This window comes from Delphinus delphis, chromosome 6 (genome assembly GCF_949987515.2).
Source record: "Delphinus delphis chromosome 6, mDelDel1.2, whole genome shotgun sequence".
NCBI classification, from domain to species: domain Eukaryota; kingdom Metazoa; phylum Chordata; class Mammalia; order Artiodactyla; family Delphinidae; genus Delphinus; species Delphinus delphis.
The window spans coordinates 6,201,157-6,214,587 of NC_082688.1; the positions used below are offsets into that span (position 1 = coordinate 6,201,157).

Here is a 13,431-nt window from a genome sequence, read left to right on the forward strand (position 1 = left end):
ATGAAACTGGATCCTTTTCTCACACCATATACAAAAATCAGCTCAAAATGGATTAATGACTTAAATGTGAGACCTGAAACTGTAAAACTACTACAAGAAAACATAGGAAAACAGCTTCTTAACAATGGTCTGGGCAATAACTTTTTGGATAGTAACCAAAAGCACAGGCAACAAAAGAAAAATAGACAAATGTGACTGCATCAAACAAAAAACTTCTGCACAGCAAAGAAAACAATCAACAGAGTGAAGAGACAACCTACAGAATTAAGAAAAATATTTGCAAACCATGTATCTGATAAGGGGTTAGTTAATATCCAAAATATACAGGGAACTAAAACAACTCAATAGCAAGAAAACAAATATCCTGATTTAAAAATGGATAAAGGGGCTTCCCTGGTGGCACAGTGCTTAAGAATCTGCCTGCCAAGGCAGGGGACACGGGTTCAAGCCCTGGCCCGGGAAGATCCCATATGCCGTGGAGCAACTAAGCCCATGCTCCACAACTACTGAGCCTGAGCTCTAGAGCCCGTGAGCCACAACTACTGAAGCCCGCGTGCCACAACCACTGAAGCCTGCATGCCACAACCACTGAAGCCTGTGCGCCTAGAGCCTGTGCTCCGCAACAAGAGAAGCCACGACAATGAGAAGCCCGCTCACTGCAACCAGAGAAAGCCCGCGCGCAGTAACAAGACACAACACAGCCAAAAATAAATAAATAATTTTTTTAAAAAAGGATAAAGGATCTGAATAGACATTTCTCAAAAGAAGACATAAAAGGTGCTCAATATCACTAATCATCAGGGAAATGTAAATTAAAGCCACAATGAAATATCACCTCACACATGTTAGAATGGCTATTATCAAAAAGTCAAAGGACAAGTGTTGATGAGGGAGTGGAGACAAGGGAACTCTTGTACACTGTTGGTGGGAATGTAAATTAGAAGAGTCATTATGGAAAACAGTATGAAGGTTCCTCAAAAAATTAAAATTAGAACTCTAGGGAATTCCCTGGCAGTCCAGGGGTTAGGACTCACTGCTTTCAATGCCGTGGCCCGGGTTCAATCCCTGGTCAGGGAACTAAGATCCCATAAGATGAGGGCGCGGCCAAAAAAAAAACCTCTATATGATCCAGCAATCCCACTTCTGGGAATAAATCCAAAGGAAGTAAAATCACCATCTTGAAGAGATAGCTGTAACATTATTCACAATAGCCAAGATATGGAAACAATCTGAGTAGCTGTCAGCAGATAAATGGATAAAGAAAATGTGTGTTTATGTATGGACTATTTTTCAGCCTTAAAAAAGAAGGAAACCTTGTCATCTGCAACAACACAGATGAACCTGGAAGATATTACGCTAAGTTAAATAAGCCAGACACACAAAGACAAATACTGCACAGTCTCACTTATACGTGGAACCTAAAAAAGTTGAATTCTAAGAAGCAAAGAGCGGAATGGTGGTTACCAAGGCTGGGGGTAGAGGGAAATGGAAAGATGTTGGTCAAAGGGTACAAAGTTTCAGATACGCAGGATGAGTAAATTCTGCAGATTTAATGTACAACGTGGTGACTACAGTTAACAATACTGTATACCTGGGGCTTCCCTGGTGACACAGTGGTTAAGAATCCGCCTGCCAATGCAGAGGACATGGGTTCGAGCCCTGGTCTGGGAAGATCCCACGTGCCACGGAGGAACTAAGCCCGCGAGCCACAACTACTGAGCCCATGTGCCACAATTACTGAAGTCCACACACTCTAGGGCCTGTGCTCCACAACAAGAAAAGCCACTGCAATGAGAGGCCCATGCACCACGACGAAGAGTAGCCCCCGCTCACCGCAACTAGAGAAAGCCCGCGCGCAGCAACAAAGACCCAACGCAGCCAAAATAAATAAATTTATTTATTAAAAAAACCCAATACTGTATACTTGAAATCTGCTAAGAGAGTAAATCTTAACTATTCACAAACATACAATCAATTTTTTTTTTTTTTGCCTTACACAGGCCTCTCACTGTTGTGGCCTCTCGCGTTGAGGAGCACAGGCTCCGGACGCGCAGGCTCAGCGGCCATGGCTCACGGGCCTAGCCGCTCCGCGCCATGTGGGATCTTCCTGGACTGGGGCACGAACCCATGTCCCCTGCATCGGCAGGCGGACTCTTAACCACTGCGCCACCAGGGAAGCCCATACACATACAATTTTTATTTGTCAATTATATCTCAATAAAGCTAGAAAAAATATTAAATGCAAAGAACAGAAACAAACTATATACAGTTAAGAGCTAAATTTGTTTTTAAAAATTAAAAGGTATACATATTTACAATTATTTATAAAGGATTTGAAAGAAATTCATCAAACCATGAAAAGGTTAGTACCAGTGGGATGGTGGGTAGCAATTTTTTCTTTATACTTTTCTATATTTTCTAAATTTCTAACAAAGACCGTGTGTTAATCTGTAATTACAAAAAAAAAAAAAAATCAATCGTTATTTCTAAGTATTACCATTTGCCAGTAATAACTGCAGGACCCTCGCCTAACCTAACCTCTGACACTCCATTTTAAGCTATTATGTCACCATATCAAATAAGATACGTATGGAAGTGACTCTGTAAACTGTATTTCACTATACAAATCATAGAGACACAAACTTTGAGATTGAAAGTAAACAGGAAGGTCAAACATTCTAACCACTCATTCAACTTTGATTTAATTCAATGTAAATAAACCAATATTTACAAAACACCCCTAAGGGCTGAGGCCCAAGAAGTGATAAACACTCAGTCTCAAAAAAAATCTCCAACAGCCAGGCCTAACTGTCCAGGAACAAGGAAACCTCTCCTTCTACCACAAGGAAGCCAGAGATCTGGGGGCCCTGGGATGAACATCCCGCCCACTGTAAGTGCTACAGCCAGAGTGCTACAGGCAACATCTGGGGATGGGGTGTGAGAGGGGAAGAGAGAAGCCTTAGCACTCACATCTGTCCCTCCAGATACTCTCCCAGGTAAGAGGCAGCAATGTCAGTGTCTTGGCAGAGTGACAGAGTAAAAGGAGGCAAGGCAAGGAGTTGCCAAAGTGGGGTGAAGATGACAATATCTGACACAAGCAATGAAGATTTAATTACATTTTCAAAGCCCACTCAAATCATTTCCATTAGCACTGAATGAGCAGTAAGGTTTGCCTGTTTCTCCAAGGATCACAGAGATCGCAAACATTTGACCTTGTACCCAGTACTGTGCTAGGAAGAACTCTATCACCATTCACTCTTATTACAACACTGTGAGACAGATGTTGTTATGCCCATTTTACAGATGAGGCTCAGAGTGGTAAAACTTGCTTAAAATCGTAATGTTAGTAGGTGGCAAAGCCAGTATTCTAACTCAGGTTTGTTTAAAACCCAAACCTGTGCTCTTATCCATCTCATACTTTTTACAGGGACTCCCCTGGTGGTCCAGTGGTAAAGAATCTGTCTTCCAATGCACGAGATGCGGGTTCAATCCCTAGTCGGGGAACTAAGATCCCACATGCCACATGGTGCAGCCAAAATAGAAAATTAATACTTTTTACAACCAAATAAATGGTATATGCTTTGCTTGTTTTAAATTTTTTTTTATTATAGAAAATTTCAAGCCATCGACTTGTGATCAATTTTGTTCCCTTACATTCCTCCCCATATAGGGGAGGAATAAAAAAATAACCATAAAAACAAGTTATATTCCTAATCACAGTAAACTGCTTATCAAGTTAATTAAATGAATTTGTTCACTCATGAGAAGTCAAGGCTACCAGAACATAAACAAAATACAGGACTGTTCCCCGGTACATATTTATATGGTTGATTGTAAAAACTTATATTTTTTCGTGGCCTTCCTTAGTAGATTTATATTATCTGAAGTTGGTGGAAACATAACTGGCCCACAGTTATAATCTCAAAAGTACTAGTTCAAACAAAGACATAAGCATTAGTTTGACGATGATGATGAAGCCATCTGAATTAATGTACACGTAATTTATCATAGAGGATCTCAGAAAAAAGGCAGCATCAGATCATTCTGGATTATTTCAGACTATTCTGAAAGGTTTTCTGGTAAACAAATAAATAAATTTATTTATTCATTTATGCATGCATGCTGTGCCGGGTCTTAGTTGCAACACGCCAGATCCTAGTTGCAGCATGCATGCAGGATTTAGTTCCCCGACCAGGGATCCAACCTGGGCCCCTTGCATTGGGAGTGCAGAGTCTTATCCACTGGACCACCAAGGAAGTCCCCTGAAAGGTTTGTTCTTATTTGCAATAAACTACTTTGTAAAATTAAAACTTTAATATTATTGAAATTCTAAGCCAAAATTTTACCCAAAAAGTTTATTTAAAATGTGAAGTTTTGGGGCTTCCCTAGTGGTGCAGTGGTTAAGAATCCACCTGCCAATGCAGGGGACATGGGTTTGAGCCCTGGTCCGGGAAAATCCCACATGCTGCGGAGCAACTAAGCCCGTGTGCCACAACTACTGAGCCTGCGCTCTAGAGCCCGCAAGCCACAACTACTGAGCCCGCGTGCCACAACTATTGAAGTCCATGCGCCTAGAGCCCGTGCTCTGCAACAAGAGAAGCCACCGCAACGAGAAGCCCGCGCACTGCAACTAAGAGTAGCTCCCGCTCGCCGCAACTAGAGAAAGCCCATGCACAGTAATGAAGACACAACACAGCCAAAAATAAAAATAAATTAAATTAATAAATTTATTTTTTAAAAAGTGAAATTTTGGTTCTTAATTATGGGTGCAATTTTTTTTCTCTTTTTCATGTTTTCTGTTTGCATGCAACTTTATTTTTCCCACCACAAATGCTTTACCAGCATTTAAGAACATATATACACCGAAAAGTACACTCTTACTGAAATAAGTTTTCCTAAATTTTCTGGTCTACAGAGAAGATCTGAAATTAAAGGCCAGCAGGGGGTTAATAAACATGCTGAGATCCTGAACCTCACCAACAGTTAACTTAAAATAAGATGTCACCTTTTCCCTATCAGGTTGGCATAAGCTAAGACATAATGTGTTGGGGAGTATGTGGGTAAATGAACACTCTGAACATGCTCATACTCTACTGGTGGAGTGTCAATTGATAAAACCTTTATAGAGGGCTATTTGGTACCTTTCCTAGGAATCTACTCCACAGAAATACACAAAGCTATATGACAAGAATATTCATAGCAGCTTTGTTTATAATAGCTAAAATCAAGGAATAAAAATACACTATAAATTTCCATCAACAAAAGAATGATTTTTAGAAATGGTGAGTCCCTCTTACAATGAAGTATTATTGCAGTAGTTAAACAGAAGGAAGTAGACCCATATATACACTAACATTTTTTAAATGTCCACAACTAATAAATGAAAAAGTTCATTCATTTGACAAGTATTTATTGCGTACCTACGGGCACTGCTCTAGGTTTTGAGAACAAAACACTGAAAAAATGAACAAAAAGGCCTCTCTCACTGAGCTTACATTCTAGTAGAGACAGACAGATAAGAACAAATAAACAGTATGAGCCATCGTCTGCTCAACGGTGATGAGCGCGCGCGACAGAGAAACACAGCAGGGAAGGGAGAGGAGGAGGGCGTGCAGCACTGCCAGCCACGCGAGGCTGGTCAGAGAAAGCTTCACTGGGAAGGCATCTTTGAGCAGGGACTGAGAGGAGCTGGACATCAGCCTGCAGGCGTAAAGAGGAAGGGCACTTGGGCCTCGGCATCCAGGAGTGCCACCCTCAGGTGAACCTCTGCTTTGTGGACGGAGGACTGCAAGAGGTCAGGATGGCTGGACATTGGCTTAGAAGTCATCGAAGAGCTCTGCACACACCCTGACCTGACTTAGATGTTATAAAGTGATTACACCAAAAAAAGGAAAGAAAGAAACATACGTGTGGGGAATGTGTATACGAAGACCTTAAACGTGGAAGGGACACACCAAATGGTACCAGTGGTCAACTCGGAAGAATCCAACTTAAGGGGATGGGCAACAGGAAGGACCGGACTCATAATAGAAAAGCTCTTAGGTCACCAAAAAGCAAACTTACTTGTCGTATAACAAATACTATTTGACTCCTTCAAATGTTTTACGAAAGGTAATTATAACTTCTGTTGTTCTAATCTACACTTTATCCAAGCAAAAACATTTTTGGTTGTCTGTAAACTATGCCTCTCAAAATGAAGTACTGTATTCAAAAACATCATTTTTATTTGACTTTAAGAGTGAATAGGATAGTTTTTGTAATCAAATTTAATTTTTAAAAATTACAAATGGGGAATTTCCTGGCGGTCCAGTGGATAGGACTCTGTGCTTCCACCACAGGGGGCACAGGTTAGATCCCTGGTCAGGGAACTAAGATTCCACATGCTGTGGCCAAAAAAAAAAAAAAAAAGACAACTATATTAGGGAAAAAAGAATCAAAGCTCTCCCCTGCCCCCGAGTCACTACTATTTCACCACCTTGCGAAAACTATTCAGAATTTGGAGATTTCCCTCTAATCTCTGTTTTATTTTAATATCATTTATTTTCAATTATAAAACTTGCACATGCTCACAGAAAATGTAATTGAAAAAGTACAGAAAAGTAGCTGCAACCTTACCACTCAGGTATAAACTAATAATAATAGGTTGGTGTTTTCCTTTTACATGTAAGAATATTTAAAACACATTTTTCAGTCATTGTAGCTTTTCAGTGGTACTAACCAAACAAAACAGAAAGGTACAGAGCCATAATTTATAATCTTGCTGTTTGGTGGCATCTATAACAAGATCAGCCACGTACTAAGCACTCACAAGCCCACCACCCAGGTGCAAAGAATTTCTATTTTTATAAACATTGGCAACCATACTTTTTCCAGTAGTAAGCGCTCATCCTAGAAAATCTGGAACACAGACACACATTCATTTCCTCATTCAACATACTCTTCCTGAATCCTTATCTGTGTCAGGCCCTGCGCATTCAATGGTCAGCGAGACAAGTGAGCCCTTGCCCTCAGAAGACTCACAATACCCCTCGCTGTAGAACAGTAAAAGGAATAGCGACAAATATCCAAATCCCCACTCCCCACAATTACCAAATGTCTGTATTGTAGTTGCTTCAGAGCCACAGGAAGGGAGGGCGGGAAGGAGGAAAAGAACAAAACTTCATTGACAAAGTTAAGCGCCTTTGTACCTCTACTGAATCCTATTCCCCTCCACCATCGCTTCCCAAGCTCATGAATTGGTTAAGTGCGCTTCTATTTTTCACTGGATGTATCCATAACCATAAACATCATATAGCATTGCTATGTTTTTAAAATTTGGATAAACTGTGTCATGATGTATGTGTATGCCTGGCAACTTGCATTTTCAGACAACACTGTATTCTTTGAGCACCTAACTGTGTTGATACATTGAATATGCTCTAGTTCCTCACTTTGTCTGCTTGTGTTCCATCATTATGTACATCACAGTATATCCATTTCCCTAAAGCATTACTTGTGCATTCAGGTTAATTCCCAATCTTCTGCTGTGACAGTGCTGTTATGAACATTCCCTGTACATGTCTTATGCATTATGTGTGTGGGGACTGAGGGTATATATATCTAGATGGCACATTTTCAGTTTTACTAGAAATTGCCAAATGGATCCCCAAAGTATATAAACGTTTCCTTACATCCTTACTGAAACTTGATGTCATCAAACATTTCATTTTTCCCAGTTTTGGGGAAAATCAAGGCTGATGTTGACTGGATTTGCATTTCCTGGTACTTCATGAGTTTGAGCACCTCATCTAGGTTTATCAGCCATTTGGGTTTTTCCTCTGTGAAATGCTTTTTTTAAAATATCATATGTCCGGGCTTCCCTGGTGGCACAGTGGTTAAGAATCTGCCTGCTAATGCAGGGGACAAGGGTTTGAGCCCTGGTCCGGGGAGATCCCACATGCAACTAAGCCCATGTGCCACAACTACTGAGCCTGCGCTCTAGAGCCCGCGAGCCACAACTACTGAGCCCGCGTGCCACAACTACTGAAGCCCGCGTGCCTAGAGCCTGTGCTCTGCAACAAGAGGAGCCACCGCAATGAGAAGCCCGCGCACCACAATGAAGAGTAGCCCCCACTCTGATTTTTCACAAGTTTAAATCCATTTATGACCAATGGAAATTTGAACCTGATTTGGTATTTCATGATATTAAAGGTTAACTTTTTTCTTTGTTATAATAGCATTGTAGTTATGTTTTTGAAAGAGTCCCTGTTTCTTATAGGTACATACTGAAATATTTATGGATCAAACAACATGATGACTCTGATTCACTCTAAAATAACAACAGTGAGAGGCCCATGTACCGGGGGGGAAAAAAAATTCACCAAGCTGCACACACATGAACTAAGAAACTAAAGAAAGGAAGGGCAATGAGACTAGAGAGGAGGCTGGCTAACAGAAAGACTGGCAGTCTAAGAGTTGTGAGTTCCCCCTAAGGGGAACAGGGTGCCACTGATGGGCTTAAAAGGGGAGTGACACGACTGGCTTTGGCTTTTAGGAAGATCATTCCAGCTACAAAACAAAATACAAACTGGAGTAATGCTAGGACACCAGGTATGAGGAGACCGCCCTGTTCCAAGAGATATAAGGATGGCCTAGACCCAACAGTCACAGTGGTGATGACAGAGCAGTGAATGGAATGGAGATCTATTTATTTAGAACACACATCTATGGAACTTGATGATGAGAAGATAAGAATAAAAGATTTCTGACTTGAGAAAATGAGCAGCTGGTGGTCCCAGATACTAAGAAAAGAAAAACTAGAGAAGGAGTACATACAGGTTGAGGGTGAAGGGAGTGGGAGGACAGGTTGGTTTCTAACATACAGAGGTGCTTATGAGCCATCTGAGTGGAAACAGGGGTTAAGAAATCCGATATACTTGTCCAGAGCTCAGAAGAAAGGTCAGATCTGGAGATGAAATAAGAAAAAAAATTCCCATAATTCCTAAAGACAGCTACCATTTCGGTGTACTTTCTCCTTTTTTTAAAAAGTTGTTTTAAACTTTTCACTAAATACTAGAATACAATTCTGCTCTTTTCACTAAATATTAGAACACAAGAAGTGTTTTATATTCCTCAATAACTTCATATTTTGAACTGTTTTCAAATATAAAGCAAGTGGAGTAACGATACTTCAATTTAGTTTTTCTCACAAACTGAATTTAGAAAATAAATACAGTAACATTTAACTGAGCTAGCTGATGATCACTTACCTAGCCACTTCTATGTTTTAAACAGTTCTCCAACTGGCAGTCCACTGACTAGACTGGCCCACAAATGTGTTATACTTGGCCAACACCGTGTTTTGTTTTCGTTTTTAAATTTGAGTTAGTTGCTAGCTAATTTCACATAAAAGCCTGAATTTCTAGCTTTTCTTAAACACACACACACACACACACACACACACACACACACACACACGATCCAGCATATCCAGGCCACATAGGATGAAGGATAGATGAACATACTAAATTACACCACAAGGAAATAATCAGCAAAATCCAGTACGGGGGTGCTTGGAGGAATGAGATCCCCTAGATCAAGAGAGACTTAAAGAGACATATTGGGCTTCTCTGGTGGCGCAGTGGTTGAGAGTCCGCCTGCCGATGCAGGGGACACGGGTTTGTGCCCCGGTCCGGGAAGATCCCACATGCCACGGAGCGGCTGGGCTGGGGAGCCATGGTTGCTGAGCCTGCGCGTCCGGAGCCTGTGCTCCGCAACGGGGAGGCCACAACAGTGAGGGGCCCGTGTACCGCAAAAAAAAAAAAAAGGAAGAGACATATTAACCAATCATAATGTAAGGACAATATTTAGATTCTGATTTTTAAAAAGTTTAAATCCATTTATGACCAATGGAAATTTGAACCTGATTTGGTATTTCATGATATTAAAGATTAACTTTTTTCTTTGTTATAATGGCATTGTAGTTATGTTTTTGAAAGAGTCCCTGTTTCTTATAGGTACATACTGAAATATTTATGGATCAAACAACATGATGACTTTGATTCACTCTAAAATAACATAAGAAGTACTAATGCTGGCACAATATGTGGAAAGGAGAGCCCTCACAGTTTCTGGTGGGACTGGAAAATGGTACAGTCACTTTGAAAGTGCTTTGGCAGTTTCTTTAGAAGTTAAATACATATCTTCCATATGACCCAGCAATTCTACTCCACTCCTAGCTATCACCCCGCAAAATGAAAACATATGTCCCCACAAAGACCTGCATGTGAATGTCTGCAGCAATATTATTCACAATAGCCAAAAAAGGAAACCCAAATGTCCATCACTGGTGACTGGCTGAGCATAAGGTGGTATATGCATACAATGGAATAGTAGTCAGCCATTGAAAGGAATGAATTACTAATACACAGTACAACATGTATGAACCTCAACGACATAAATAAAAGAAGCCACACACAAAAGATCACATACTGTGTGATTCCATTTACATGAAATATCCAGAAAGGGCAAATCAACGGAGACAGAAAGTAGATTAGTGGTTGTCTGGGGCTGGAGGTGGGAATAGGAGTTAACTGTAAACCAACACAAGGGATCTTACAGAGATGATGGAAATGTTCCATGGCTGAACAGTGGTGATAGATGCACAACTCAGTAAATTTACTAACAAATCACTGAACTGTACACTTAAAATGGGTGAATTTTAATGTATATAAACTATGCCTCAATAAAGTTGTTTCAAAAAGTTAAGGAATCTAAAGAAAGAACAAAAGAGAAGAAATTTGAGAAGACTGAGAAAACCAGAAGAATGATGGAAAATGTAGCATGTGATGAGAAAACTGAATAAAAAATGAAAAGACTTGTTTCTAATTAAAAAATAAAGAATGCAAGTGAGAAGTGATTTGTGTGGGGAAGGGGCAGAATTAGCCACTGGTTAATGGTTACTGACGCTGGGTGACAGCTACATGGGAGTTCACTATACTATTCTATTTGGTGTATGGTTGAAATTCTCCTATTTCTCTCAGTCTCAAGCAAAAGAAGATAATCTAATGTTGCTGCTCTGACAGGCTCTCTTCAGGTGATTTCCATTTCCTTGGGCAAAACACCATACTGTTTAAGAGAAAAGGAGCAACTACAGTACTGACTATGGAAAGGGCACCACAGTACTTGAGAAACAATTACAAAGATGAAAAATATTCATTAATTTAGCACAATATGGAGAAATCAATCACCAGAATTACACCAACTCGGGTTGCTTCTACCACTGAGGATAGTATACTTTTTCCTCTATACCATTAAGGTCAGTATTTATTTACCTACTGATGCTGGCCATCCGACACTTTAATTTTAGAAATGCCCAAAGCCAAGAGACATGATCCAGTGTGTCCTAGTATTAGCTTTGTCTCTAATTTATAAACTACATAAGCTCAGTTGCATGACTTCATCTAAGACTCATGATCCCAAACTATAAAGTGAAAGAATTTTAGGAGTTCATCTCTTGGAGTCGTAAACCTGGGGACTAGGGCCTATGGATAAGTTTCCGCAGGATTATAAAAGCCCTAGAAATTCCAAGAAAGTTTTGCCTACATTTCTACCTGCATTTTCTGGGGAGAGATTCAATACCTTTCAGCAGATTCTCAAAAGGAGCCAAGACTCACTTGGCTTCCTGCGGTTGAGAACCATTTTAATCAGGATACATTTTATTTACGAACAACTGGTAGCCAAGGTATGGAGTATGGGTCTGGCCAGGTTTTCTAATCCAGATTCTGTACTCTTTAAACTGTACATTCACAAAATACAATGCTTTGTTAAGGTACTGTTTTAACAAGGCAAACTTTCTACAATCCCACACTTCTAAGAAAATTGTATATTATGAAAACAATGCACAAGGCTTTGAGTCATAACGATTTAGTTTTCTACTTTCCAGATACATTAACCTGCTGAATCGCCTGGAGGCATGTTTTGAGTTATAAAGCAAGATCCAAGGGATCATTCTAGGCCTATCATAAATCCCTTCCCTAGGCAGACAATGACAGGAGCGAGAGATAAAAAGGCAGGCCCTCTAATTAGAAACATATTTTAAATGTTGGGTCTAAATTTCCGGTCACGTATTTCAAGCGAGATTTGAAATTCCTCCTGGAGATTCCCGCTTTGATCAGTCCAGAGTGCGCCCGAAGCCGAACCGGGAAATTGAGGCAAAGGTTCTGCCAAGTACAAGGGCATGGACAAGTGGAGACCGCGGACAAGCGAAGTGGGGCATGAAAGTTGGAGGTGAGAAGGGAGGAGGAAAAGCAGGTTGCTGTCGGCAAGGAAGCTAGGGAAACCAGCAGGGACTGCAAGCGCGGGCTCCGGAGTCCTTCGGGGTTACGCCGCAGTTCAGCCCCTTCCCCTCTCTCAGCTCGAATCTTCCTGCCCTTTCCAGACAGACAGGGGACTCCCGCCATCCCCAGAGTTCCCAACAGACCCTTCTCGGAGAGAGGCCGCGCCCGGGAAAAAGGGCGGGAACCCAAACACTCACAGACAATCCCCCCCTCCTCTGGGCCAAAGTTGCCCCCAGCTCCCGGGAGCGGCCGCGGCCTCCGGCCCCCGGCCCGCTCCTACCCGGCCCCGGTCGGCCTTACCTTGAGCGCCAGGTGGTGGACGCGGCCCAGGCCAGGCTCGACCAGCAGCTGCAGCAGCCCCAGTAGTGGGAACAGCCGAAGGCCGGCGATCAGCCGAGGACTGCGGGAGCCCGAAGAGCCGACGGGCGCCGGGGCGGCCATATTTGTTCCAGCATCACCAGCCGCTTCCTCTCCCGCCCACTTCCGGGGGTTAAAGGGCGGCGGCCGCCGGAAGGGCCTGGAAGGTGGGGTCAGGGGCTCCGCGGCCAGCGGCGCGGGGACTGTGGCTTTTTTCTTGGAGTGTGGGGCCCGGGAAGTCGCCGAGAGGCCTAAGCTGGCTACTTCGAGGCCGTTCAGTTGGCTTCCGCTGTGAGGACTTTAGGTTTAGCCAGAAGAGGTGGCGCCTCCAGTGGGGACCCTGTGGCGGTTGCCATGGCAGCAGTCGCTGGGCAGGACCAGCCCGGTCGTCGCCTCAGCCCGGCGGAGCTTGGAAAGCGACCTTGGGCCTGCGCGACTCGGCCCACCGAGTCACCCCGCTTTCCAAAGGGTGGGGGTACCGCCAGGGTGCCTGGCCGTTGATGGGACTGATTTCCCGAGCAGCGTTGACTCGGTGGAAAATGCCAAGTTCCTGGCTTGTCTTTAGTCCTTTGGTTTTTTTGAGGCTATTCACACTGAAATTTTTGACGAAGTGGTTGTAGTGATAGGAATTTATTGAGCCCTTATCAGGCACTTCGTTAGACCTTTTGTGTGCATTTTTGCATTTAATCCTTGGAACAATCTGATGAGATAGGAGGTAGGTATAAGCATTATCCCCCTTTACCGGTAAGCAAACTGA

The 13,431-nt window shown here is 42.3% G+C and overlaps 1 protein-coding gene across 1 annotated transcript in view; it reads right to left on the bottom strand.

Annotated features, from left to right (window-relative positions):
* The window catches only part of GPR107 (G protein-coupled receptor 107), a 99,844-nt gene extending 87,081 nt beyond the window's left edge, over positions 1–12,763 (bottom strand). The window contains exon 1 of the mRNA XM_060013972.1: positions 12,618–12,763. Within this exon, the coding sequence (XP_059869955.1) occupies positions 12,618–12,758 (141 nt within the window). The 5' untranslated portion in view covers positions 12,759–12,763. The remainder of the gene's footprint in view (positions 1–12,617) is intronic.
* Positions 12,764–13,431: the final 668 nt, after the last annotated feature.